General features: G+C 42.6%; 1 protein-coding gene across 1 annotated transcript in view; it reads right to left on the bottom strand.

Annotated features, from left to right (window-relative positions):
- LOC138301786 (taste receptor type 1 member 3-like) overlaps positions 1-25,652 on the bottom strand; it is a 36,329-nt gene extending 10,677 nt beyond the window's left edge. The window contains exons 1-5 of the mRNA XM_069242290.1: positions 25,536-25,652; positions 15,185-15,282; positions 7,726-8,026; positions 4,627-5,415; positions 3,254-3,457 (exon numbers count right to left, since the gene is read on the bottom strand). Coding sequence (XP_069098391.1) covers positions 3,254-3,457; positions 4,627-5,415; positions 7,726-8,026; positions 15,185-15,282; positions 25,536-25,652 — 1,509 coding nt within the window. The remainder of the gene's footprint in view (positions 1-3,253; positions 3,458-4,626; positions 5,416-7,725; positions 8,027-15,184; positions 15,283-25,535) is intronic.
- Between the last annotated feature and the right edge of the window lie 1,361 nt (positions 25,653-27,013).

Here is a 27,013-nt window from a genome sequence, read left to right as displayed (position 1 = left end):
ATGTACTGGCTCTCGAAGTACTGGTATGAGAGGTAACAAATGATATTTCTTGATATATGTTGATGGATGGCTCACTGAGTGACCAGTGGTGAGGTACAATAGGGGCTGTGCAAGTACATTTTGCTCTGGCCTCACCAAATCTGCCTCAGAGGACATTTATACTACAATATTGAGATAAGTAATATCGTCCTACAAAGAGTAATACCCACTCCAGCATATTGACTACCAATATAATGTGAAAATAACTGCATATAAGTAAGGGTAGATTTGGTATCTATAACTCCAAATGCGTGTACTTCGATGATAAATATCACCTAAGATGTACAGATCTGAACTTAAAAGTACTAGACCTCTACTTACATGGATATTTATCTTCACAAATGGTGTTAGTTGAGGTTCTGGAATAAACATTCTTGCAGCTCAATTTTTAAAACACAATCATGTGGAAAAACACCCTAAGGGGAGTCACTGAATTTCTATGGACAAACACTCTGGCCACGTTCCTCCTTCAGCAAAGATTGTGAAATTACTGATGAAAGTCTCTAGAATAGAAAGGAATTCTCTTGAAGTGAAGTCAAGACAAGACGGAAGGACAGGACAGTATTAAAGCTGATTTGAGTCACTGGTATACAGATTCCCTGTGGCTATTCTAGTTCCGTGCTTTCTTTGCAGCTGGTGATGGAGCTGAACAGTACACAAGTCCTAAACAAAGAAGTGGGGGGACATACCAAGTTACGCAGTATGAAAGTGACATCATGGCATGTGACATTCAGCAGTGTGTGACCTCATGGTGCATGATATTGCACATGGTATCGCAGCCTATGGCCTCACAGAAAGTGACATCACAAGAAGTGATATCAGATCTTACTTAAAACTTCACACATCTGTTTAGTAGGTCTATCATGAGTACATCCAAGTGCATTACAATATTTAACAAATTAGATTATGCATTGGAATGTGCCAAAAAAGTGGTGCAACCCTGATGCAAAATCTGGGCCTCAACTTATCCATTTATTTTTTAAAACCTACCACAAAGAAATTGGCAACAAGAAGGCACGGGGCAGTAAATCTGTTCTGCTTAACTGGTTGCAAATTCTACATTTTAAAATATCTTATGGGGTTAAGACACATGAGGCAGACATCTGTTTGTGCCTGGTAAATCATCTGTGATGTAAAGTGCTCGGGCACCCTGCATTTGGATGAGTATCCCTAAAGCACTGTAAAAGAAATAAAACAAAATAGTGGCATTTAAATTGTTATTTATGTACGTACTGGACATACCAACACATTTGACATTCTTCCAGTGCATGCATATGTCTTATAAACGAATTCAAAAGCGTGCCTTTCAACTACCTGTGAAGTGATAAGCTGTGTGCCTTTGTTTCCCCTCCATTGCATTTAGGAGTGAGGGTCCCACTATCTCGCAGCCAAGATACTCCAACAAAAGGAGGCCTGATGGGCCCTTAACTTCGGCCTTTGTTATGGGTCCAGTTGGAATCTAAAAAGCCTCCTCCCTGCCTGTTCGTAACAAAAGCAGCCAACCTGCAGGCGGTGCCGAATGTGTCCCAGTGTCTACAAATAGCACCAGGACAAGTTTCGCGTATTTGTAAGGGCCTCATCCACTTGGTAGGGTAGACAGCATCCAACCTGTGAAAAAAGTGGGTAGACACAGTCTACCTGCATCTACCCTGGAGTCGTGCCCTGGAGCTAAAGATGGTTAAAAGCTGTGGAATGGTAAAATTGATGCTATAGCTGAAACAAAAATCTACATTAAATAATAGTGTACATGCAGGACAGCACTTTGATACGTGGGCACAGGATTCCATATGGGCAGACTAAAATTCTCACATCAGATAGTACAGGTTAGAGAGTGTAAAGCACACCCGTTACCGTTAGTGATGAAACTATTATCAGTCAATAATTACCCATCTATGTTTCTCAAACAAGAGGAAGCCTTTTACCTTATACTGTAAATTTTATTGTTGCTAAACTTACTTGTACTACAAAGTAATAGAAGATTTATGTGATTGCAGCCGTGGTATGCCTCTATTAACTGTAAATAATTAAAACCTTATAAAGCCTTACCAAATGATGTGTTTACAAAGTAGTGTTGACTGGAGAAAAACCTCAGATAATTCTACAGTAAAATGTATTTGTAAGATTTCCTTTCAACCGAGCCATTAAAAAGGGAGGAGCAAACCAGTGATTCATGGTGAATTGGCACATTAGGGCTACCAACCTGCGCTAGACATGAGCCTACACCATTATGCTGGCTGCAGGAGCTGCCATGGACATTGCCAACAGATAAAACCCATCCTTGGCCTCCTTCATAGGATGTATAGTTGACGGTATCCTAGTTGAGTCATAACAGTTGAAGAGGGATATTTACCAGCATTAGTGCACTAGATCAGTTATGCCTGATCACCAGGGTCCGCTTGTGTGTCACTAAATCAGTTGAAAGCATGCAAAGGTGGCCTAGTCTTGGGGCAAAATATTGTAAATCCTGATCTTCAACCTCATTCTTAAGAGTCAAAGGACCCCTAGAGTTAGACTGGGTCCCTGTGGATGACATGCATGTTAACAAGATCTGAACATTGAAATGGTTTTAGTGTGGTTGTAGCTAGGTTTACTTCAATGTAGTGAGTGAAAAATCAAGATGGTCCTCTCAATGTCAGGCACATTCTTTGAAGTAAGGACCAAAGCTTGGCACGGAGCCTATTGAGTTTTAGTTATTATCCATTTATGGATGGGTTCATGTCCCAGAAATCCAGATGGCGGCACAAATGTGTAGAGTTATATTATAAGAAATTTGGGAGGGATGCTGGATATACCTGCTTGCCTCTTAGGCATATAATAGGCCTCTCCACAGGGTAACAAGATGGATATGTATTAATTTCTTTCCAACTTCATGAGAAGGTGGGTTTTACAACCAAGGGGAGATATAGGGCTTACCAGGTTGCAATGATCCATCTTATTTAAATTGACAAACCCTTGGAGGTAGTTTGCTTTCATTGAGAGTCAGTCGGGTTAAAGAAGGCCTGTAGATGTTTTGGAAGGTAAGTCGTTTGGTTTAGGCTCTAGGATGGGAATCAGCAATGTTTGGCTGCATGTCCATATTTTCCACATGTCTTGTATGGATCATCATTAGTTAGTTATCACTGAGGAATTTAAAAAATGATGGGCTTTTCTGAGTTAGTGGTGAAGTCAGTATCAATGAAACCTGTCTGTCTCTTCAAATGAAACCTGCTCTCACCTCATTGTCTGCAGTGTGCCATTGAATCCCACCTTTGTCGAGGTGCAGTCCCTGCATGTAGTTGCCAATGGTTGAGTAATATAGCGTCTCATTCCTCCAGGTCCAGAGAACAATGCTGTAACCTGTATTGGGGTTGCCATGGTCATCATAATAAAATGACTTGTTATCAAGTTGAAATTGAACTTTCTTCATCTTTTCCAGCAACTATGGGGAAAGAAGAAGTGACACAAAGAAGGTAAGAGCTTTGGTTTAAAGGTGCTATCACTGTTGCCATACTCCTACTCTCCACACCCAGAAATATCACCAAATCACCATGGCTGCTGGACGTGACTATAACTGAAATCAGATTTGACACCCTATTGTTCATGTATTAAGTCAATGCCTACATAATGCATTATTTACGTTGGGTCCTCATTAATGACAAATAAATAGCCACTGGAGCTAATGCGAAAATGGTATTTTAGACATTGCTGGAAGGCTGGGTAACACAGGTTATGAAGGAAACAGTCTAGCCTTAGCACTTTCCTGTGCTGGATCTGGTAGTAGGGAGAGTGGGTAGCTTTCACAAGTGAGGTCATTCTACAAAACAAGTTCATCATAATTCTTTCACTGAATAAATAACTATTTGGCCACAACTGAGAACCACAAGGGTTACTGGGCCAGGCTGTGCGCACACTTATGAATTAAAATATATGTGTGTTCAGGACTAGTGCTCGAAATGGAAGAAGTGACCACCATATCAACCTCCAAAAACATAAATCCCACAATAAAGAATTCTTCCAAGCACACTGTCGAAAACCAAAAATAATTGACAATAAAGTGTTTGTTGCAATCCTTGCTGTCTTCAATTCCTTCAATATTCACATAACACTTGTTTCAACATAGTGGCTTTTGTGACATAGACTTCTTCAGGGCTAGTGTAAATATGAGCTTTTAGGGTTTAGGGAGTGTGCTGCTTTAATACGTTATATTCTTCAACCAAAGACCAGCACTGAGTGTTTTACACAAACAATCTTAAATCTCAAACCGTGGTGACATAACACCCGTGGGTATCAAATCCAGACATATCAGTAGTGCTCTGAGGACTTAAGAAAACATACATTATTACGCTTGATTGTGACATAATTCAAGTTGTGCCTACATCATCCAGTGATAACAAAAAAGGAAAAAAGGAGAAGGGGTGTGTAAACCCTTGTGAAGTATAAGCCATGGTGAGAACCTAATTATCGAGAGAGGGCTCACTAACTGTTTGAATTAAATGTCTGATAAGCTGATTAAAGTGATTGGCTTATTTGACCCTATTAATTTTGCTCTTTTTTCTGGACCCCATATGATAATTGGCAATGCAAATATTTCATATGTGTTGTTCTCACCTGCCAGCTCTTGACTACTTGTGGTGGTTGGCACCGGCTGGAATTACAGTTCAGGAGATTGTGAAGAGAGTGGGCGATGCTGTAGACTGCAGTGTGTACTCTGTATACAGCACTGGCCTCCACTGAAGATAATATATTTGAAATAGAGATGTAACTACATTCCATACAATGTGGAGTCTCTGGTGAATCACATTTTGCTGAGGGTATGAAGCCATCCTTGGGAGACCAGCATAAACTCTCTCTCGCTGCCGCTGTCAAAACATGTGACAGATAACTTTCAAAACCGGAAATTTGCCCTCCCTGGACTGCAAAGCCAAGGACAGTTCCTATTCTCTGAAGGCCAGGAATAGAGGAGATTGTTGTAGATGTGGCCCAGTCCTCGCTAGCTAGCCAAACTTTTGGACCTGCCCCGATCCTGATCCATTCCTCCAGCAGTAGTTTTGCCGCTCTTTCACCTGAAAAGAGGACAATGACATTGGCCAGGCTGTAGTTAATTTGCTTTATGGTCTCATGCAGGCTCACAAGGGAGAAAGACTCAGTTAGAATATTCGGGATGGTGCCTTCAAAGGCAATGCAGATATCTTGGCTGGAGGCCAGTGTGGAGAACAGCGCTAGTCCCTGTTGGCCGTAGGCATCATCACTGCCGATGGCTGCAATCCAGTTCCATTTGAAGAGATGGATGACCTCCACCAAGCCTTCTGTCTGGTGTTTATCACTTGGAATAGTTCGGTAGAAGGAAGGGAAGAGTACCCGGTCACTTAAGGAGTTGCTGCTTGCTGCGTAGCTCACCTGCAGACAAGGGATAAAGTGTGGATGTTTGCTAGACAAATATCACCCACAATGCACCCACAGGATTTTAACCAGCAATGTTTCCTGAACAGCAGAGGCCAAAACAAATATTCTGGAAGCCAGCACTTTACCTCCATAAAACACATAATCGTCGAAGAAACTTAGTGCCTGGGTTAGGGTTTACTGGGAAGGTTACTTCTTCACATGCTTATAAGAAGTGTCACAGAATGTAATGCACTTGTAATATGGTGGACGGGATATCTGTCATGTTTGGGAAGGAGCAACATGTCTGTGAAACTCTAAATAAGGCCAGTAATTTTGGGAACACATGGGCAGTATGGGCATTAAGCTGATTGCATGTTCACAAATTATCTAATATCAGAGGCTACCAGGACCTTCAAAAACATGAGAACATGTAAAAAGTCCTGAACATCAATGTGTACTGAACCTTTCATTCATAGAAGGGTGCTGTCTGATAAATCTGAGATGTCATCTGACTAAGCAATTGTTTAAATATAAGTAGCATTACAATACTGTTTTTACAGGTAATGACCTGCAGTGTAAAATCATTTATTTCTGCATAATTCTCAGAGATCCCACACTTCACCATGACTAATTATCTTGGGGTAAGTTCCTTCACATGCACCCCAGCATTCACAAATAAAGGAAACAAAGCAATCTATTTTGCCTGAAAGAATTCAATCAGATGTATTTACACGTTTTAAAAATTAGTATTTATTAGTAAATTCTGTTTTAAAACATAACTCTGAAGGTGGATTTGAATTAGACCTTTATCCTTAGTGCAAATAACATTTAACAGGCTGAACATATTTTCAATATATACATCTGGTGTATAAGCTAAAAAGTACTCTAATGCTCTGTCGTTTAATTGAAATGTACAATGTTAACTCAGTAGTTCAGTGAATGAAACATAATAGACCTCAGTAGGGAAGGCTCTCCGTCACCAAATAAATTAAGGTAATTGTCTTCTCAAGTAACAAAAGCAAATTACCTACAGAAAATAGCCTTGTGTCTAAGAGTATCCAACATACTCTAAGTTCATCTTTACTCTCCAACCAAAGCCTTCTTAGGTTTAGCTGGCTTCCTTTATGAATACATATAACATAAGAACTTCTTGCATCATAAATGTGATCAACATTCAGCAATAAAAGGGAGAACTTCGATCATATCATTAGAGTTTTCCCAGAAAGATGCCAACAAAGTGTCTGTGAACATGTAGGTCTATCCATTATGTCTGAAGGATATGTATTTAAAGCCTTGCCATTGATGACAGTGTTTGTGGCTTTAGAAAAATGCCTCTTGAATACCTGGCTGCTTTACCTGCACCACACATCTTAAAAATTGACTCTGCTGTGGTAAGGGCAAAATCCTTGATGAAGGTGTAAAATAGCACAATCCTAAACTAAGATTACTATCTGGTGAATTACTGAGATGGACTTGGAATTCATATTCCTAGTTCCTAAACGGCAGGCGGTGGCTCCATAGCTGTAAGGCACCTTTACCTGTCATGTTTTCAGACCCTCTCAAGTTCTCCTTGGGATCTTTGCTGTTCTAGATAACATATTAGGCGTGTTTGTACAGTGCACCTTCAACCTAGCAGGACTCCTGGTGTTGTTGACAGATAACATATCTGTATTCCTATCCTGGAGAAATGTCTTCACATTATCACACTTGTCTGATATCTGACAGAGGCAATTTGCTTCTCAGCACCTCTAGCAGCTATATTAAACCACACTCATTACACACATTCTCAACATTCCAATTGGCTCTGACTAGCCATCCAATCAGCATGCAGCCATTTAGGACACTGGAGCCGAAGCCGACTGCATCCACACAGCAAGATGCCACATTTGAATCACCAAAGCAACGAATATTCACACAATTTAATCTATATAACAGCACCGAGCACAAAAGGTCTCTCCAGGTACCTCTTTCATAGTTAAAGTCAGCCGTTAATGTACTCACATTTCACTTCATTGCAGAAAAGGAATCAATATAATTGTTCCTGGTACTGTTGAAGTACCATTCATGGTAACCCTAAACAATCACTACAAAGGCAGGCTGATCAGCTCTGGAGATCTGTGTGCAGAGCCCTGTCTGTTAAAAGGCAGGTATAGACATTTTAGGGTTTCCCACAGTCCCAGGAGGTCTCACTGTCAGTCCAACTTGTGAAAAGACCAAAACTCTAGCCTGTAACCAACATGTACTCAATAGCAACACTGATTAGCCACCACCATGTGGATCTTCTGTTCATAGGGGCACGTTAAGCACACTATCCCTGATGTTTACCTGTGGGACCATGAATAAACCAAAAAGTTTTGCTGTGTAGATGCACAGCTCTGATGACATGGGCCCCACCACTGCAATAACCCGGGTCTCGTAGTCTGTGTAGTTGCAGGTGACGTCTACGCCGGTGCTGTTCCGCCTGGTGAGAAATAACATAGTGGGCTGCATGGTCACCAGAGGCTCGAAGCAGGTGTTGTAGATCTCATAGCCCAGCTGTACTCCCGGAAGCAGAGAGGTTGAGTTGTTGATCTCCTCGATGGCAAATCTCATCGCAAGAGCTAACACAAAACCAGGAGCATAAAACCTGCAAAGAGGAGAGGGATTGGTAAATGTCAAATAGTACACCATGAGCTAAAATTCCTACTTCTGCTGTTTTTTGTCCCTTTTTCTTTGATGTGTTGTAACCTGTAGAACATGCTGTAGATCCCAGCATGGCTCTTCCAGTCTTTCTTTTGAGTTTGATAAATTGGGTACTCTCAAGTGAGGTAATACCAGTGCTTAATTTGAGCCAGTGGTAGCCGGTGGGGTACGCTGGCCATCATTTATGTTTCCTTATCAGACATTGATGAAAGCAAAAGATAGAAAAAAACACAAAGGTGAAAGAAGGTGGAAAAGAAAGACTGAAAAAACGTCAGAAAGGGAGATATTTATTTATTTAAATATATAAACCTCCTTCACGGAAATCATGGAACAATATTAAAAAGTACACATTACCAGAGAGTGCAATATATTATGGACATGACCAGAACATCAAGAAAAGCTAAGATAAAAATGATTTAGAATGGCGTGAACAGGCAAACCTCACAAATTCATTTAAGACATATTTTAAAGGCAAAGCTGAGCAGAGACGTTTTAAGGCGTGGGCAAAGTGGGCACTGGCCCAGTGCTCTAGCCTTTCAGACACCTCTCCCCTCTCCCTCCCCAAGATATAGCCAGCTCTGTTCTGCTGAGTGTCTTGCCCTGGTGACCTTGAGTAATTCCTAAAAACATGTTTTAAATACTATTTTCCTTTAAGTTATTTTTAATGTGGATGATGGATGAGAGTCTATTATGGACACTGTGCGTAGAAATACTGTGTTTATGTTTCATGCAACATCCATAAGAAAGTTTCTTTTGAGTTATAAAATAGAACCTCAAATATAAGAAACGGGTGGGCATCGCAGAGATTATTTGCCTTAATATAAGTGAGCTGCTGCTGTGTTACGTATTGAAAACACAAGCCACTATCCCTGAATATTAGATGTAAACACATTCTGCCTGTGCACTGTCTGTGACCTGGCCAAAGAAGGCATTAAAGAGCTGAAATTGGATCATAAATTCAAAGCTGTGATGAACAGGGGCCCTCAAAATCTGTTTGGTCCATGACCCCAAACATCCTTACCTGCCCCTGTTGCTGGGCAGTGTGGGGGAGATTTCTGAATAGAATTGAGCCCCAGCAAAAAAAGAGGCTTAAAAAAGGGGCAGTGGACTGACAAAGAGGTCCTGCCCTTTGGATGGAAACTACAGAAGTGTAATAGCGAGAAAGTAAGTCAGCCAGAGAGGACAGAGCAAAACCTTTAGTAGTTTTTAAAATAAAAGTTAAGTTCTGAACTGAAAACTGCTAAAAAAAATAGGCTAACACTGAAAACAAGATAAATAAGATGTAATGTGAGTGGAGTTATGTTATAATGTGTGTTTTTACGAGTAGAATCTTTGTAGATTGCCATGGGAACCATGAGATTCCGCCTCAGACGGAGCTGGCTGAGGTGGAGGTCACATCTGTTACTGGAACTGCCAGTGCCATCCTTCACAACATGTTAGAAGGAACGAAATGTATGTGAATAGAAGAATAAATAGAACTAATAGGCTGAAACGGGAGCACGCTTATTGAGAAAGACCACAAGTGAAGGACAAACATACTCTAGTCCTGATAGAACTAAAAGTGGAATAAGGGGTTTGGCTGCATAAAATGTACTCACATTAGAAAAGTCTGCAATGTGAGTACCTTTTACTGAACTTTTATGTTTTTACATTTTATATGGTTCACTTGTAGAGCATATCACTGGATGTGGAAAAGGGGTTGAGAGCTACAAACAGCAAAAGGGATTAAATTCACAGGATGGAGCTATAATGCCAAGAGAGCGGGAAAGAGATGGCTAGATAACACAGGACGGGGTGGGATCAGTGCTTAATTTGTGCTTGTTGTTTCCGGTGCTGAGCACCAGCACTTATTTTTGAGGGCCGGGGCTTAGTCTTCTGCCTCAAGCATTTGCTGCGAGAAAAGACATGTTTGGGAAAGACGGAGGAAGAGAAAAACGAAAAAGCGTCACAATGAGAGAAAGCAGAAAACTGCAGGAGTGAGCTGAAGGGACAGGGAGTGGCTTTAAATGGATTGAAGAGGCCCCAGATGGCTTCGGGATTACGCTGCTTCAGTATTCCGTGTTCACACATTAAATTGCAGCAGGCGCATGTTTAAAAGGAGGGCTTTGGGCACCGGCAACTTTTTGTTTACAAATTAAGCACTGGGTGGGATGTAGGGTCCGATGATGGCCTAGGGAAGTCACTTCGGCTCCTTCCTCCCTTGCAGAAGGGAGGGAACCAGTCTATGGGCCGCGGTAGTCAGTTCCAGAGACTTAAAGCATGCAGTAAGAAGGTTGCTGAAGCACATTTCCCAGTTTCATGTCGGACTAGATCTTGGTTCCTGGTTTTCTAGCAGTTGCTAACAATGGAAAGTTTGTTCTCCAGGTAGCCTCCCTTCTGTAGAGTTGTAGCCTTGAAGATAATGTGATAGGCCTGTGTAAAATGCTCAGTTATTAAGGGTACAGGTATGGGTCACTTTGTGTGAGTAAACCGTATGGAAGTATTGCCTTTTAGCAAGGCGATTGTGCGGTATATTCTGCCTAAGGTCGGATGACACCACTGAGAATTTATGTATATTAGGACTCATAAGGAGAGTGCATGTGTTGTGACAGCAGTATATTATCCTGTACAAAATAAACAAAGCCCCTGCGCAGTCCTACATTTGTGTATGTGGTTGCAGATGGTCAGCACTGGCTCTCATTACAGAGGAGCAACACTTATTTTTTTTCTTTTGACTTTGGACCTGATTCAGAGTTTGGCATTCTGGATACTTTGTGACAAATGTGATGGAATACCCTGTCCAATGAACCCTCGGTAGGCCCACCTCCTAGAGTCAGGCGATGGTCAGTTTTCTATCAGAGCTCCACCATTAGTTTCATGAATGGAAAGCTTTCTCCGATGGTCGACAGAGTAGGGGCCTTCAGATCAATACCATGAAACCAGACGCACTATTTTAGAGTGTCTAGTCTGAGGCTTTTTTAGGGGCGAACGCAAAGCGCTCCATCTGTCTTCTAATTTCTCTTTAGGGGGATTTTAACCACGCCCATGTTATGTCAGTCACTTTCATTGGTTTGTGGGCTTGCCTTTTAAAATCTGCTTGTTTTCATTCGTGAAAGGCATGCATACGCCATGACTTTTCTGGTGTTTAGCCCTCCTCAAGAGCACTGGTAAACTACTTGAAACTTACTAGGCTCCATGTTTTCTGTATGGTTTCTGGACTACTTTTTCTCTTTATTTCACAGCGCGATCGCACTCGTTTTTTTCCCCATTTAATATGGCAAGAAAAGTCATGTTGGGAGATTACAACGCTAATAGCTTTAACTCGACGTAATGTGAGACCTATTGCATTGCAAATGCTTGTTTCTGTCAGATACCACCAGAAAAAAGCAGCAGTCAGGAACAGAAAAAAAAACATACCCACACACCCTGGGAGAAAGTACCCATGGTGTGGCAGTAGCTTTTGTGTTTTTAAGCAGCAGCAAACTCCTGCTTTGAGAGTCTGTTTCTGGAAAAAGGATACGTTTGGTATATGACCGCCTAACCAATATTGTATGGTATTGTATTGTAATCGTATTTATATAGCGCTTACTACCCCTGACGAGGCGTCGAAGCGCTTTTCGGTGAGTAGCACGCTACTCTGGAACCCAACAAGAATTAGTGATGGATTAGTATCGGGAAATAATGAGTACAGTTTTAGTATTATTAAGAGTTAATTTGAGCCGCGGATATGAGAGTTTGTTAGTTAGATTGACTGGAGTAATGGAGGGGTGGAGGAGGAAAGAAATCCAGAAGTGTTATTGGGAGTATATCCTTCATTTACTCAACCCAAAGGGGCTTGGGATGAGTAAAGGGGGATGGAGGAGGGAAGAGTATGTGGAAGGGTTAGGGAGAGCATAGTAGCAGGGTGAGATAAATGCGGGAGAATTTAGTAGGGTTGTGTGGGAGGTCACAGTAGTAGAGTGAGGTTTGGTGAGTTAGATGTGGAAGCGGAGGGAAGAGCTTAGGCAGAGTTATTTAGGAGATGAAAGTAGTAGAAAGGATTTGGGATGAGTCAGAGTGGGAATGGAGGATAGTTTGATAGAGACATGACATATGATGATGGGTAGATAAGTGTGATAAGATGAGAGCAGGGATTCATAAGTATCTAGTATAACGACTTATCTAGGAGTTATGCAATGACCTATGAACATGTTAGGCATAAAATAGCATACAAACATATATATATATATATATATATATATATATATACACACACACACATTTAGATAAGTGATAGATGAGTGTGATATAAGATGAGAGCAGGGATCCATAAGTATCTAGTATAACAACTTATCTAGGAGTTATGCAATGACCTATGAACTTGTTAAGCATTGAATAACACACACACACACATATATAATATGTATGTGTATATATATATATATATATATACACACACATACACACACACACATGAATACACACATATGCACAAACATATGTGCATACATTTTGCAATAGTCTGGAGATGAGCACCTAGTTATTGTACTATTTTCCCTGGTTGCACTGTTTGTCCTTGCACACCTAAGGGCGTTTTTACCTTTATTTCTACCCCCAGCAAATCTTTACTCCCAATTATAACTTCCTTCACTGTGGGAAAAAAATCTAATTTTAACAAAATTAGTAGACCCCCCTAACGCTCTTCCAGAGATAGAGGGTACCACATTAGCACTAAAGTTAATATAACTATTTCTGAATACCTGAGGCACTGCCCAAGTCTCCTGAAGAAGTATAAACTGATGTTGATCGATAAACCCTTCCCCACCCAGGGTCTGCAAGCTTTGCTCGCACTCCTGCTACATTCCAGGATAGTACTCTTAGCAGATTTTCACTAAATAGCCCCCTATCAGTCTCCAATCCCCAGCTGGTACACCTCTGGGCTTGCAGAATAGGCGAGTTCATCTCTAACTTCGAAACAGTACCCTTTGTATTACCTCTCATAACAATAGCAACTGGGTGCTGCAACAACACGACTCCAGGCCATCCATTCAAGTCTCCCTGCTGTAGTTTATTAACAGCCAGTAGTGACCTTGCACTCCCCTGCTGTCAATCAACCTCTGATAGGTTGCAACACTCGTCTACAATGGGGGAAAGGGCAGTGTTGATAAACTGAAGGTTTACAAGTTGCTTTATTCAAAGGTTCTGCAAAAAAATTGAGAGCATTAAGTTTGAGTCTTATTTGTGAGTTTATGTTGGGCCTCAATCTAAATTCCATGGCTATCAGCTCCTCCACTAATGTTTAACTCAAGTTTCAACCCAATGCAGTCCGATTGGAAGCCATTTGATCTAGGAGTGGCATACAAAATATCACCCTAATTATAGATGTGCATACCCTAGTATGCCGCAACCAATGGAATTCTTTATTAACAGGAGTCATCGGATTCTCTATCCCTGTGCGATAGTCTAGGGACATTTGTTGCCCGAGAGTATTTCTTTGTCCCTCTTTTCTTTGTTCCCTACATGTCTAAATTGAAATTGTTCTTTGGGCCTGGGGATTGGGCTCGCTGGGACAGTAGTAGTGAGACTTTCTTCTGCTACAGCCTCCTGCATTTCTCACGATGGATCTGGGACATTTTCATGTCCTTCACTAGTTTTAGGAGAGGCTGAGTGTTTATGGTATACAAAACATTGCCATATATTTTTCTGCTGGACTTTTTCTTCTTTTTTCCGTGCCTTTCTTTGCTTTTTCTTTCCCCTTTTGTTTTTTGGTGGCAAGGGCCACATGCGTCTTCCATTTCGAAAGCCTTAGTTATTCTTTCGAGTTTTTCCCCTATATCGGGATCTCCTGGCCGAGGGGAAATTTAATATACGGCTGGGCTTAGAGTGCCCTCTTTTTCGTCGTTACACTGAACTCTGGGAACCCCTTGGGACGCCTTCTGTGCATTCCATGTAATGACTGATTTCAGCGTTTGAGGTGGCCATTTCGTTCAGTTCAAGGACTCAAAAGCTTTTCCTTGTTTTTATGACTTAGGCCCTGAATTCCAGGATTATCTTATAAATGGAGGAAATGGCCTGGGGCTTTTCCCCTGATAGAACACATTTGCAAGCATCGTGCTGTGTAAAACTGTGCTTTTGGGCTCTCTGAATCAGATCATTGAGGGCTTGCAGATTTAAATCTATTGCCACAATGTGTTCTGCCATGATGTTGAGAAGGTCCACTTGAATGTCTTGTATGTCGGCCAGATATTTTATTGCCGCTGACAATGTCCAGCATTGATAAAAGTGCTCTCCATGTGGTAGCTGGCACCTCTGCTTCTAACAGGAAATTTAGCTTGTTTGAAGGGCTGCTCGAGTGTTCCTAAAAGGTACTTAGGCTGACTATGGTGTTAGTAATTTTCTCCCAGTCCCCTTGGTGTTGTCCTGGGTGAGGAGCCGATATACTCTTTTCCTACAAAGCGCTAACATCATTAGCAAAAGAGTCAGTGTAAAAACTCTTGATTAAAGGCTGATCCTGTGTTGCAACACAGACTGATTGCTCCGACTGATTCCCTTGTTCTAAACTCGAGCGCAAGTCCTCACAATTACTAAAATACACTGGAAAAATAGATTTCAAAAGGCCCGTGCTGTCATCATTCGCCTCCCTTTTCCCTGGTATTGGGGGTGATTTTTTTTTTTTTACGGGGTTCACGTTGCTCTATCAATCTTTGCAGCTCTTGCAGATTGCCGTTTGGAGGAGAGGGGGATATTCCCCCAACGGAGGCTTGTACAGTTGTGACCCCCTTGAGAAAGATCAATTTCTTCCTTTGACCTAAGGTGTCGGGTCACTTTTATGGGTATGGGTGCTACATTGGTGTCCTTTTTTAACTGCATAATGGGAGATTTTTCTTCTTTGATAGAGTCATCTAAGCATATCACAGACAAGTTCATTGTGGCGCTCTGTCTAGTTATTTTTGGTAGCCTTTAAGAAAAATCTCCCAATGTGCAGTTAAAAAAGGACACCAATGTATATATGTATATATATATATAGCTATTGACCTTCACAATTTTTGGTTGGAGATGTTGTTGCTATACTATTTTTGTAGTCAATTTTTTGTGGTTGATTTTCTAACATACAACAGTACACAAAGAAGAGATTGCCACTTACCTTTCGCATATTGTTACTTCAGGCTGAAAACGATAAGTCATGTCTCTGCTGCCAGTTCCAAAATTGAAGAGTCCTCCAAGCATGTACTGACCTGCCTCCTGGAACAGGAATGGGTAGCAAAGTGTCCCAGATACTCGTGAACCCCACAATTCCAGACACAGCAGACAGGACAGGGTCCTCATGGCTGCACCTTTATGTATTCCACCTGCCTTCAGCACTCCTATGGACACTAGCGGACAGGAGCCAACAACGTCTGGGATCTTGTGTGAAATGAGGCAAAAACGATCCCACATTCATCGGTGGATTTGGTTGGCAAACTGCATGGAAGCAGGAACGAGGTGTGTGACTTGCTAGTCAAATAAGATGTCAAGTGGTATTCAAATAGCGACGCTGTATATTTAGTGGTTTCTCGTGTAAATGCAAAGTGGAAAGGAAAGTAAGAGTTTGTAATGTGTTTAAATGCTGTCAGCTCTTATGTCAACATAATTGGTGAAAGGTGGATACAAACAGAGTAGAGCGATATAAAAGCAACCATTGTGTATTCCTTATGTCATTGATAGGAATTATGGGGAGGAAAGTAGTTCCCTGTCCTCACTATACAGGTCTGAAGGGGTTGCCTTTTATATTGCTATGAAGGAGTGGACTTCGCAAGACTGTGTGCAGATGTGAACAACACGTGGTGCCCCATGTGTGACATCGACCACAAGAACAAAAGATATTCTTGGTCTCCACCAAGGGTTTTAGCAGTCGCGGTACTACATAAAAAATCAGTTTCTCTTTCTGCAAACGAGTTCAAACACCAAGTTCTCTTGTGCCAAACTCTTTTATTAGGGAAGTGACAAAGCTTGGCGAATGCGCCAACAGCTGGCAATTATGTGGGAATCATTTTCGTGGATTTTTGCGCCACAAAGACACGCAGCCTACAAATCTCTTTGCAGAACTGGCTCTAATGGGAGGAGGCAGACACCTGACTCCCAGGGTTATCAATCAAACTGGGCTCTCCTGGCACCCTATCTTCTGGTTCCTGCGGATCAGTAGGGCGGTGCCACACCTTTTGCTAGTGTAAATGAAGAACATTGTCACGGGTTGGGCAATTCAGGCACCCTTTGGTGAATCTCCCAGTCCCTCAATCGGGAAACCAACTTCAAACCAGGTGCCAAGGCTTTTTTTCTCCAAGATACCCTGTAGGCATAGCACCTGACGTGCCACAAAGACTGGGGCCGGGACTGAATCAGGAAGTGACTGAATAATCTGCAAACATATAAAATGTTTGTTGGCCTTGCTGAGTTATCCCAGTGGGCTTCCACACTTACCATCCTTCTTTCGGAATCCTAGTTGTTTGTTGCCAGAGGGTCTCAACCACTTTATTGTTTAAGTGGTGGTGGCCCATGGGGTAGGCTCCGTAGAAAAACACATTATAGTGCCTCATGATCTCCCTAAGACTCTTCCATCCTACTCCAGGCTACCACTATACCCCGTTTTCAAACTGAGAAGACCTTTCCCATACAGGAGTCTTTTTAGGAGCACATCCCCGGGTGCAAAACACAAATTCCTCGGAGGCACTCCGTCCTGCCACTCTCCACGAACTCAATCTACCTTTTCAAAGCAATCTGACCAAGCCAGACTTCTGTCACCCACATCCCCACCAATCCGATCGTCTCTCTGCTTCCAGGCACTACCCTTATTGTTCATCACTCTGCCTCCCCCCTCTGTTATAAGAACCCAGCAGATACTCTGTCCTGCCCAGGTGATGCATAGCACTGCTTTGTATTGTGACAAGCAAGCACACATAATACACTCATCCTTCTGAAAAGGCCGTGTACTCCTGTGAAAGCGGAGCCCAGCTAACCCTTCACTCTTCAGAGATCGATCCTTACATAGTACTTTTAGCACTGTGATCTTTATAATCAGGAAGATCTGTCCAGTTACCTTTTTTGCCTCTAGCCTCTTCTATGGCAAGAAACCTTTCTGCGGAAGTATTCCAGTTAATGCTTTTAGTCAATAAGTCAACCCATCCATTCATGTGCAATCATGTTTACATCATGTGGAGCTCTGTGACTAGATGGTATTGCAGGTGGCAACAATAGTAGAGACTACCACTATCACTCTAATATAGTACCTCCTTTAGATACCAGTGGGAAACGTCCTTTACAGTACGTTGAAAACAACGCAGAAGTTTAGCATACAAGCGTAGCAACGCTTGCCGGAGCAACATATGTTTTTTTCTGTGCCTTAACCACGCATGTGCCAAACTACCTATATGCATGGCTAAAGCACAGAAAAAGCCAGAGTGGATCGGGAGAGGCCACGGTGAGGTAACTGGAGTTGTGACAGGGGTTAGGGGTGGATTAAGGGTTTGGGGTGGGTGAGGGGGAGGGTTGAGGCAGGCAATTTCTTTTTTTAAGGGGCGGGAGTGAGGGGGTTTGGTATTTTTTTTAGGATGGGGTCAGGCTATTTGTAAAAAGTTTTTAGTGGCGGGAGTAGGGCGTTTGGGTATTTCTTTTTATTTAGGGCTTAGGTTTGAGGGCGGGGTAGTTTATTTTTAAAGGGATGGTGGAATGTTTAAGGAAGAGCAGGAGGAGGGAGGAGCGAAGAGGAGGAAGGATTGTGAGAGGACGCAGTGAGGTAAGTGGGGTTGGGGCAGGGTTGGTGGGTAGTGTTTAGCAGTGGGGTGGATTTAGGGCTTAGGGTGGGTGGGGGGCTGTCAGGGGTAGTTTAGTTTTTAGGTGCAGGGATGGGGAGTGAGGGTAGATTTTTTTAGGGCTCAGAGTGGGTGGTGGGTCGATGTAATTTAGTTTTTTAGGGGCAGGGATGGGGGTTCTGGATAGTTTTTCTTTTAGGACTGGGTGGGTGGGGAGTCAGGGTAGTTTACTTATTAGGGGGGAGGTTTTAGGTCTTAGGACATGTGGGGGTGTCGGGGTAGTTTAGTTTTTAGGGGGGGAGTCGGGGTACTTTTTTTTTCGGTCTCAGCGTGGTTGGGGGGACGGGGTAGTTTAGTTTTTGTGGGCGGGGATGGGTGGTCCGGGAAGTTTTATTTTTAGGGCTCAGGGTGAATGAGAGGTGTTGAAGTAGTTTAGTTTTATGGGGCAGGGTGGGGGTAGGGGTTGTCTTTTTTTAGAGTTCAGAGGAGGTGGGGGGGTTGGGCTACTTTAGTTTTTAGGGTTGAGGTGGGGTTTGAATAGGTCTTTTTTTTAGGATTCAGGGAGGGTGGCGGGGTTGGGGTACTTTAGGTTTTAGGGGCAGGGGTGTGGGGGTTGAAATCGATTTTTTTAGGGCTCAGGGGGGTCGGGGTAGTTTACGGGTGGGGGTAGTTTTGGGCCTCAGGGCCAGTGGGGTGTGTTGTATGACAGAACAACACATGCCGTTTCACATGCAGTTTCCACATATGCCTTTACTAGGCATGCTTTTACAACTACATTTTTTTGTAAAGGCATGCATGGTGAAGGCATGCGTGGAAATGAAACGGTCGTGGTTCTGACCCTGTTGTTAAGGCATGCGTTGTTCTGGCATGCGTGGGTCTCTCATGCAACCGGTACTAGCCTGTCGCAAGAGACCTCTGGACCACTGAACCTAGACACCAGAGTTGACACCTGACTGTTGAATCACAGTTTTCAGAGGGGCTGATCTGAGTGGCTATAAAAGCCATCAAGAATACCATTTCAGCGCCTTGAGACCCTCATGGGTGAGTAGTGCACTTTACACATTCCTGATTGATTGATTTTGGCCCTTTGCCACTGATATCCCATCTGCAACTGCTTTGTTCTTTCCGCTTGTGCTACCTTCACCACCCGTCCACCAAGCCACGTTTCTACCATTTCCCTACTTTTGATTCTTCTTCGGAACCTGGGTAACTTTAAAAGCCTCCAGATGTATGCATATTGGTTCACTTCTTCTTGCTTGAAATCAGTTTGGAAGTATGAGTTTAGATATCCTTTTTATCCTCACTTTGGTTTGAGGTCAGCTTTGAGGCGAGTAGTGCATTGCGAGCAAAGGCTGTTGACACTGCTTTGTGGCAGCTACTTTTGACAGAGGTAGGTCCTTGCTTGTCTGTATAGTGATCAACCTGAGAAGAAATCGGAAGTATATGAGGACAAGCTCCTTTGGACCCATTTATCACATTTCTTGCCTCAAGTCTGTGCTATTTTCCACATGTCAAGGTAAACATGAGCTGTGATTAGTCAATTTCACAGGGGAATGGCAAAGGTGTTTTGATTTTTAATAAGTAATCAGTGTAAGAGCAATTCTTTGCTGTGTTCTGAAAGTGTGACGTAAGCTCTCCCTGGAGGGGAGCCCCTATAGGCCTGATTTAGAGCTCAAATGATGGGTTACTCCAACACAAATGTGACAGATATCCCATCCAGCATATTACAAGTGTAAGCTGCAGACTACCTTGGCGTCCCTCTTTCGGACCGCGGTCAGGCCGGCAGTCCGCATTTCAGGACGCCGAAACCGCTGCAGCTAATTTTTCTGTACTCATTTTGCTGCAGTACAGCCCGGGAGGCAGAGTTCATGCTCTGCGTCGCGCCGTGGCCCTTGACAGCCTCCTTGATTTTCCTTGTACTTACCTCCTTGGGTCTTTCCTCTTCTTTCTTCCTTTTTCTTTTTCTTTTTCTTTTTCTTCTGTCTTCAATTCTTCTTTCTTCTTGGGCTTCCATATTGTCTTCTTCCTTGGTGTTCTTCTTCCCAGCATGCCTTTTTTCCTTTTCCTTTTCTATTTGGTCTTTTCTCTCATTCTTTTCTGTGTGGTCTTTCCCAATCCAAGATGATGACGTACATTCTTCCTGTTGTGTCACTTCCTGTTTCATGGTATATAAACACTGCAATTCCTTTCTTCCATGCGTTGCGAACACTTCCGTCTTGGTGGTGATCCTCGCTCCTGTTTCCAGCTTTCTTTGTCCTGCTTCTTTCTGCAGAATTATATTATATTTTTTCCCTTTTTCATTGTTTTTCCTCGTTTTCAGGAGTTCCTGTGGTAGAGGTTTTTTCCCATTTTGTTGGGTTTTTCCTCTGGGACTCCTTCTCGAGGGTACGGTCTGCCTTGGCGTCTTTTTCCAGTCAGCAGCAGAGTGGCTACTAGAAAGGGTTGCCCCTATCTTGGCCAGTCCAGAACCAGTAAGCAACCGGGTGTTCCTCCAAGTTCTTCAGCCTACAGTGTTAATAGATGTGAAGACCGTGACAGATTGCAACGCCAAAAGAATCAGCGTTGCGTGATGACCATGCAGGGACCACAGGATGATGTCGTAGAAAGTGCACAAACCATGTTCCATACTGTGCAACAACAAGCCCAAGAATTACAACAATAGCGGGCAGAGAATACCGCACTACGGCAAGCCTTGTCTTCTCGACCTGTGGATATACCTCCTGTGTCCACCTCGACACCTCGATATTCTGGAGATGTGCATAAAGTAAAGGAAGTTCTGGACTCTTCGGCAGTCTTCTTTGCCTTTCAACCCCTCCAATTTTCATCTGACAAAGCCAAGGTGGGTTATTTGATCAGCGCCTTGCCCCCCACTAGCCTGGGAGACCCCCTTGGTATCTGCTGAGGATCCTGTATTATCTAATTAGCCTACCTTTCTTAAACTCTTGAAGCAGATGTTTGAGCGACCCGGGTTGGAGGCTGCTGCTGAAGAAGCATTACGTGATATACAGCAATGAAACTGAATCTCTCTTTCTGATATGGGCACGGGAGCGGTAGAAGAACACCAGGATGCTCCAGCTCTTTTCTTGGATAATAATAACTGTTGGCACAATTACTAACACTTCATTACCAAAAACCCAAACTGAGTACCATAACAACAAGTGCTGCTACACTAGGGCTGGCTGCACAGAGATTCACTGTTGCACACTACAATTAGAACTGTGGTTGCACTTATCATGCACAAGAAAGCCAAACAAGGGCACTAATTATATCACGTATAACTTTCCAGCATGCATATTGTTAAACTAAAAGGAACAAAAACAATCCAAGAAATACAAATGTCCACTCTGGGTTTAAACAGTTACGGTGGCACCGTTTGGTTTGGTTTCACCGTGTGTGTGAAAAACCTTTCAAAAGCAAATTCCTCAAACCTGAAACACAGGCATGAATGACACAATTTAAATCCAAGAGTTATGCTATTAGAAAAAGAAAAGTCACACAAATGCTCTTTTAACATTGCACTGTCACATTTTGTAGTACTTGAGCTCAAGCAGATTTCCTGAAGTACATTTAGGCAAGTAACTACAATAATAATTTAGAATGTTCAGAAATGCATTTGTCTCTTCAAGGTAAGCACTCTACCAAAATACGAGGTCTGAAATACAACAGCTGTTCTAGGACAGCGCGGCGCTCAAAGAACAAACTCTCTGGAGAATACTAGTCACTTAGCTGCTGTTTCCGGAGTGCTGGAGGAATGCCTGATGTCAGCTGGTACAGGAATGAAGAAAATAATTGCCTCAAAAGTCCTGAATACGAGGATGATAGCAGGGGCTGGACTGCCAAATCAGATGCTGAGATCAGGAAGCAAAACAAAGCCAAGCAGAGAGGCATGCTTCACTCTGCTATTTATAGCCAATCAGAAAAGCAGTTGAGTTTTCACATGTGGATGAGTCACCACATCCAATTAGAAGCACATGTCTACACCACACCCAATTAGAAGCACATGTCTACACCTGCTCACATTAGCAAACAAGCATTGGTAAAACAAGCATTGATAAAACCAATTTATAACACAGAACATCATGTTTACTTAGAAACATGAAGGTTTAACCCAGAACAGAGATATAATTTAACCCTAATCCCTGGGGATGCCGACAGATAACGCAGGAGGCAACTAGGGGATTCCTGACAACCTCAGCTCTGTTTATACTGTCCGTTGTGATACAGTGTTCCCAAAGTCAAGAAGAGCAGGTTTTTGCATTGTTGGATTGTGGAGCCAGCGGTAAATATTTGGATGACACTTGGGCAAAAGAAAGAGGTATACCATGAGTTCCTAAAGAAATGCTGGAACAAGTCCACACAGTAGATGTGTCCCTTTTAACCTCAGAACCAGTGGTGGATACTACACCCACTCTCTGTCTGCATTTTGGGAGACATCAGGAACACATTACCATTGATCTAATATCCTCTCCAAATCATACCATGATATTAGGAATTCCTTGCATCACTCAGCATAACCTATATATCAATTGGGAAACAAGAACAATATCTTTATCATCACAGTTTTACCAGCAGAACTGTTACTCCACAAACTCCTATTGGTCTCCAAAAGGTTTAACTCCTTCTTCCAAGAATACGAGCTGCTCTATCAACATGGTACAGGGCGTACCAAGTTGTTATCAAGAGTACTGTCATGTATTCCAGAAGCCTTGCAAACCTGTTTTACCTCCTCATTGGGTCTATGACTGCGCCATTCCTTTGATTCCGGGAGAAGTGGTTCCTTTTGGATGGATGTATTCGTTGACTGAACAAGAAAAGAAGGTACTTAAAAAATACCTAGATGATAATATACAGAATGGTTTAGTCGCCCCCTTTTCATCTCCTGCAGGGGCTCCTATTTTTTTAATTCCAAAGAAAACGAAAGATCTGCGTCCCTGTGTTGACTTTCGTGGACTCAATAAAATAACCATCAAGGATCGATATCCCTTACCCCTTATTAGGGATATACGTGACGCCGTCCAAGGTGTCAAGATGTTTACCAAATTGGATCTGAGGGGTGCCTATCATCTCTTACGTGTCAAGGAAGGAGATGATTGGAAAACAGCCTTTCGTACATCATTTGGCCATTGTGAATACAGAGTCAGGCCCTCTGGTTTAACACACGTACCCTCCATATTTCAACGATTCATGGACTCCATGTTTTCTGACTCTGAATAACAGTGTGGTGATTTATCTGGATGACATCCTAGTATATTCTCGTATACCTGAACATCACACTGAGCATGTACTGCAGGTTTTGGAAAGACTCAGACAGAATCAGCTATACAGTAAACCTGAAAAATGTGAATTTAACAAGACAGAAGTACAGTATTGTGGGTTCTGCATCAATCAGACTGGAATAGCTATAGATCCAGACAAGGTGGAAGCCATTTTTGGATTGGCCTTCTCCCTCTTCTGTGAAGGAAACCCAATGCTCGCTAGGTCTCTCCAACGTTTATTGGCAATTCATACAAGTCGTTGCCCATCAACAAAGTTTTATCACTCAGGTCATTAAAGGAGAAAATCTGAAGAAGGGATTTGTTTGGACTGACAGTGCAGGGATGGCCTTTCAAAACCTAAAACAGGCCATTATCCAAGCTCTTATGTTACGACACCCGGATACTACTAAAAAGTTTATAGTAGTCACTGATGCCTCTGAGAGAGCTATTGATGCAGTCTTACTTCAGAAACAAGAAGACGATGGCTTGGAACATCCTATCTTTTACTTATCCCACATACTGACAGAAGCCGAATGCAATTAATCTTTGTTAGAACGGAAATTACTTGCTCTTAAGGATGCCTATAAAGAATAGAGACATTTCTTAATGGGTACCAAAGAACCGTTTGAAGCAAGAACTGATCACCGTAATCCACAATGTCTCTGAAATTTCCAATGTCGAAATAGCCGGCAGGCAAGATGGGCTTTCTTTTTCAGCCAATATGACTTTGTTGTGACCTACATTCCCGAATCTCAGAACTTAGTAGCTGATGTATTAGCTCGTCACTATCCAGAAAGCGCTAACACTTCCGCTCCAAAAATAATAGAACCCAGTTGAATTATCGGGGTTGCCCAGTCCTTTCCTGATCGTGTTAAGTCAGACTACCAGTATCTTCTACTTGAAGAATGGAACATTTTGAGTCCTCAATTACAAAAGAATCAGGACTTCTTCTATTATCAAAACTCATTATTTTTGCCAACTAAGAAAGTACAGACCAAGGCATTACAGATGTGCCATGATTCTCCTGTAGCTGGACATCATGAAATTAAAAAGACAGTTGCTCCTACATTCTTTTTGAAGGCCTACACTTACGACTGCTGCCGAATCCTACATAACATCATGCCCTGTATGTGCCCAAACCAAGACACCTCGGACCAAGCCAGCAGGATTATTAATGCCCCTGCCTGTTCCCTCTGCTCCATGGCACACCCTGTCTACAGATTTCATATGTTCTTTATCGTCTTCTTCAGGGAATCATGTATTTATGGTAACTGTTGATTCATTTACCAAGATGGCGCATTTCACAGCCTTAAAGAAATTGTCTACAGCCAAAGAAATGAGACATATATTCATCCAAGGTATCTTTTGCCTACATGGACTTACACAAGTCATCATTTCAGATCGGGACCCCAATATGTATCACGTTTTTGAAAGGCTTTTTGTACCTCATTACATATTAATGTCTCCCTTTCATCAGGATTCATCCACAAACTAACGGTCAAACTGAACGCTTGAATCCGGAACTCCAACAGCATTTATGTTGTTTCTGTAATGCCACTCAAAGTAACTGGTCGATTTCCTTTCTTTAGCTGAGTTTTCCTATAATAATACGGTGCATAGTGCAACAGGATCAACACTTTTGTTTTACACCTATGGCTATCATCCCAAGACTTTTCCCACTATACCTTGTGTCCTGCCTCCTGTTCCTGTGGTTACATCATTTGCACGACAACTCCGCCATGTTCAGGACCTGATCCGTACCACTCTTCCAGCTTCTAAACAAACTATGAAAAGAAAGGCTAATAGCCGTTGTCGGGCAGCACCATCTTACCAACCGGGAGACAAAGTGTGGCTTTCCTCTAAATTTCTGCCTTTTCGTTTTTTTTTCTCAAAACAAGTTCAAACCCCGCTTTTATGGTCCTTTCCAAATACTTCAGGTATTGAATCCTGTCGCTGTTCGGCTACGTTTACCCGAGACTTGGAAATATTCATCCAGTTTTTCATGTCTCACAGCTGATCCTTACAATAGGCTTTTTCAATATCCTCCTCCTCTTACTGTGGATAGCCATCCTGAATATGAGGTACAGGAGATCTGTGATTCACGTATCTTTTGGAATAAGCTACAATTTCTGATTCACTGGAAAGGTTATCCCCTCAGTGACTGTTCATGGGAAGATGCTTCCTCAGTTCATGCACCCCATTCAGTTTGTAATAAATCTCTCTTTTTCTTGACAAGCCTGGGGCATCGGAAGGAGGCTGAGTGTGATGCAGCGGACTACCACGGTGTCCCTCTTTCGGACTGTGGTTGGGCCGACAGTCTGCATTTCAGGACACCGGAATAGCCGCTGCCCATTTTTCTGTACTCATTTTTCTGAGGTGCGGATCAGGAGGCACATTTCGTGCTCTGGGTCGTGCCACAGCCCCTGACAGCCTCCCTGATTTTCCTTGTACTTACCTCCTTGGGTCTTTCCTCTTCTTTCTTCCTTTTTCTTTTTCTTCTGTCTTTGTTTCTTCTTTCTTCTTGGTTGTCCATATTGTCTTCTTCCTTGGTGTTCTTCTTTCCAGTATGCATTTTTTCCCTTTCCTTTTCTATTTAGTTTTTTCGCTCATTTATTTCTATGTGGTCTTTCCCAATCCAAGATGGTGTCGTACTTTCTTCCTGTTGTGTCACTTCCTGTTTCATGGTATATAAACACTGCAATTACTTTCTTCCTTGCGTTGCAAACACTTCCGTCTTGGTGGTGATCCTGGCTTCTGTTTCCAGTTTTCTCTGTGCTCCTGCTTCTTTCTGCAGAATTATATTCAATTTTTCCCTTTTTTCATTGTTTTTTCCTCTTTCTCAGGAGTTCCTGTGGTAGAGGTTTTTTTCCCATTTTGTTGGGTTTTTCCTATGGGACTCCTTCTGGAGAGTACGGTCTGCCTTGGCGTCTTTTTCCAGTCAGCAGTACTGTGGCCACTAGAAAGGGTTGCCCCTATCTTGCCCAGTCCAGAACCAGTAAGCAACTGGGTGTTCCTCCAACTTCTTCAGCCTTCGGTGGTAAGAGATGTGCAGACCGTGACAACAAGTGCCATTGGATAAAATGTGCTTGTAATACTGCAGATGGGATATCGCTCAAATTTGTGACAGAGTAACTGATCCACCAATCTCTAAATCAGACCCTATGTCAGGTATAATTATGGAGAGATTATAAGAGACACCCATTAATCCAAGCTGGGAGCAAGTGCTTGTGAACTTAGAACATACCCACAGAATGTCAGATTGGGCTAACCTTACAGAAAACAACTCATCTTGGTCCTGTAGAAGATGTCAGAGGAAAGTAATCTGGTAGACGTAGGGTCACCCAAATGTCTGCTTTCCAGCCCATTCAAAAGAGACCAGCCAGGAAGCCTCCGTGTGGCCATCTACCCTAAAAGAATGGGACATGATTCCTTTGAAGTAATCTGTGTAAATCCAGTTCTTGTGGACCTAACAATAACTTCTCACCTATTGGAGGAGATGTTGGAGTTACAGATAGCCTTTGCTCCTGGCTTCTACTCCCATATTGTCGTCTAAGCTCACAGAGGGAAGCTGGGGTCACTTCTATTGCTGTTGGTTGTCCTCAGGTGATACCTTTCATGAGGGGCAAAGAAAAGCGGACGGCTGGTCAAATTGCTCTGCAAGTAAGAGTTCCCTGAAATATCACACACCTCACCTTTATCTGATCTATATGTATTTGCACTCACATATTGTAAACCAAAACACCTCTCCTCTTCTAAGATGAGTTATTGACTGCAGTTACCACAATGGAGATTGTTTTGACATTCCTTCCTATTTCCATGGCATTTGCGGTGGAAAATTGCCATAACTTTAGTTGAGATATTGTGTGATGTAGTCTTCTAGCTCTGTGACCAGTTGCCCTGATGCTCCAGACTTTCAAAAAGTCAAATGCTTAT

The sequence above is a fragment of the Pleurodeles waltl genome, chromosome 6, assembly GCF_031143425.1.
Source record: "Pleurodeles waltl isolate 20211129_DDA chromosome 6, aPleWal1.hap1.20221129, whole genome shotgun sequence".
NCBI classification, from domain to species: Eukaryota; Metazoa; Chordata; class Amphibia; order Caudata; family Salamandridae; genus Pleurodeles; species Pleurodeles waltl.
Note: the sequence above shows the minus strand (reverse complement) of the source record. Positions and strands in the feature narration are given on the sequence as shown.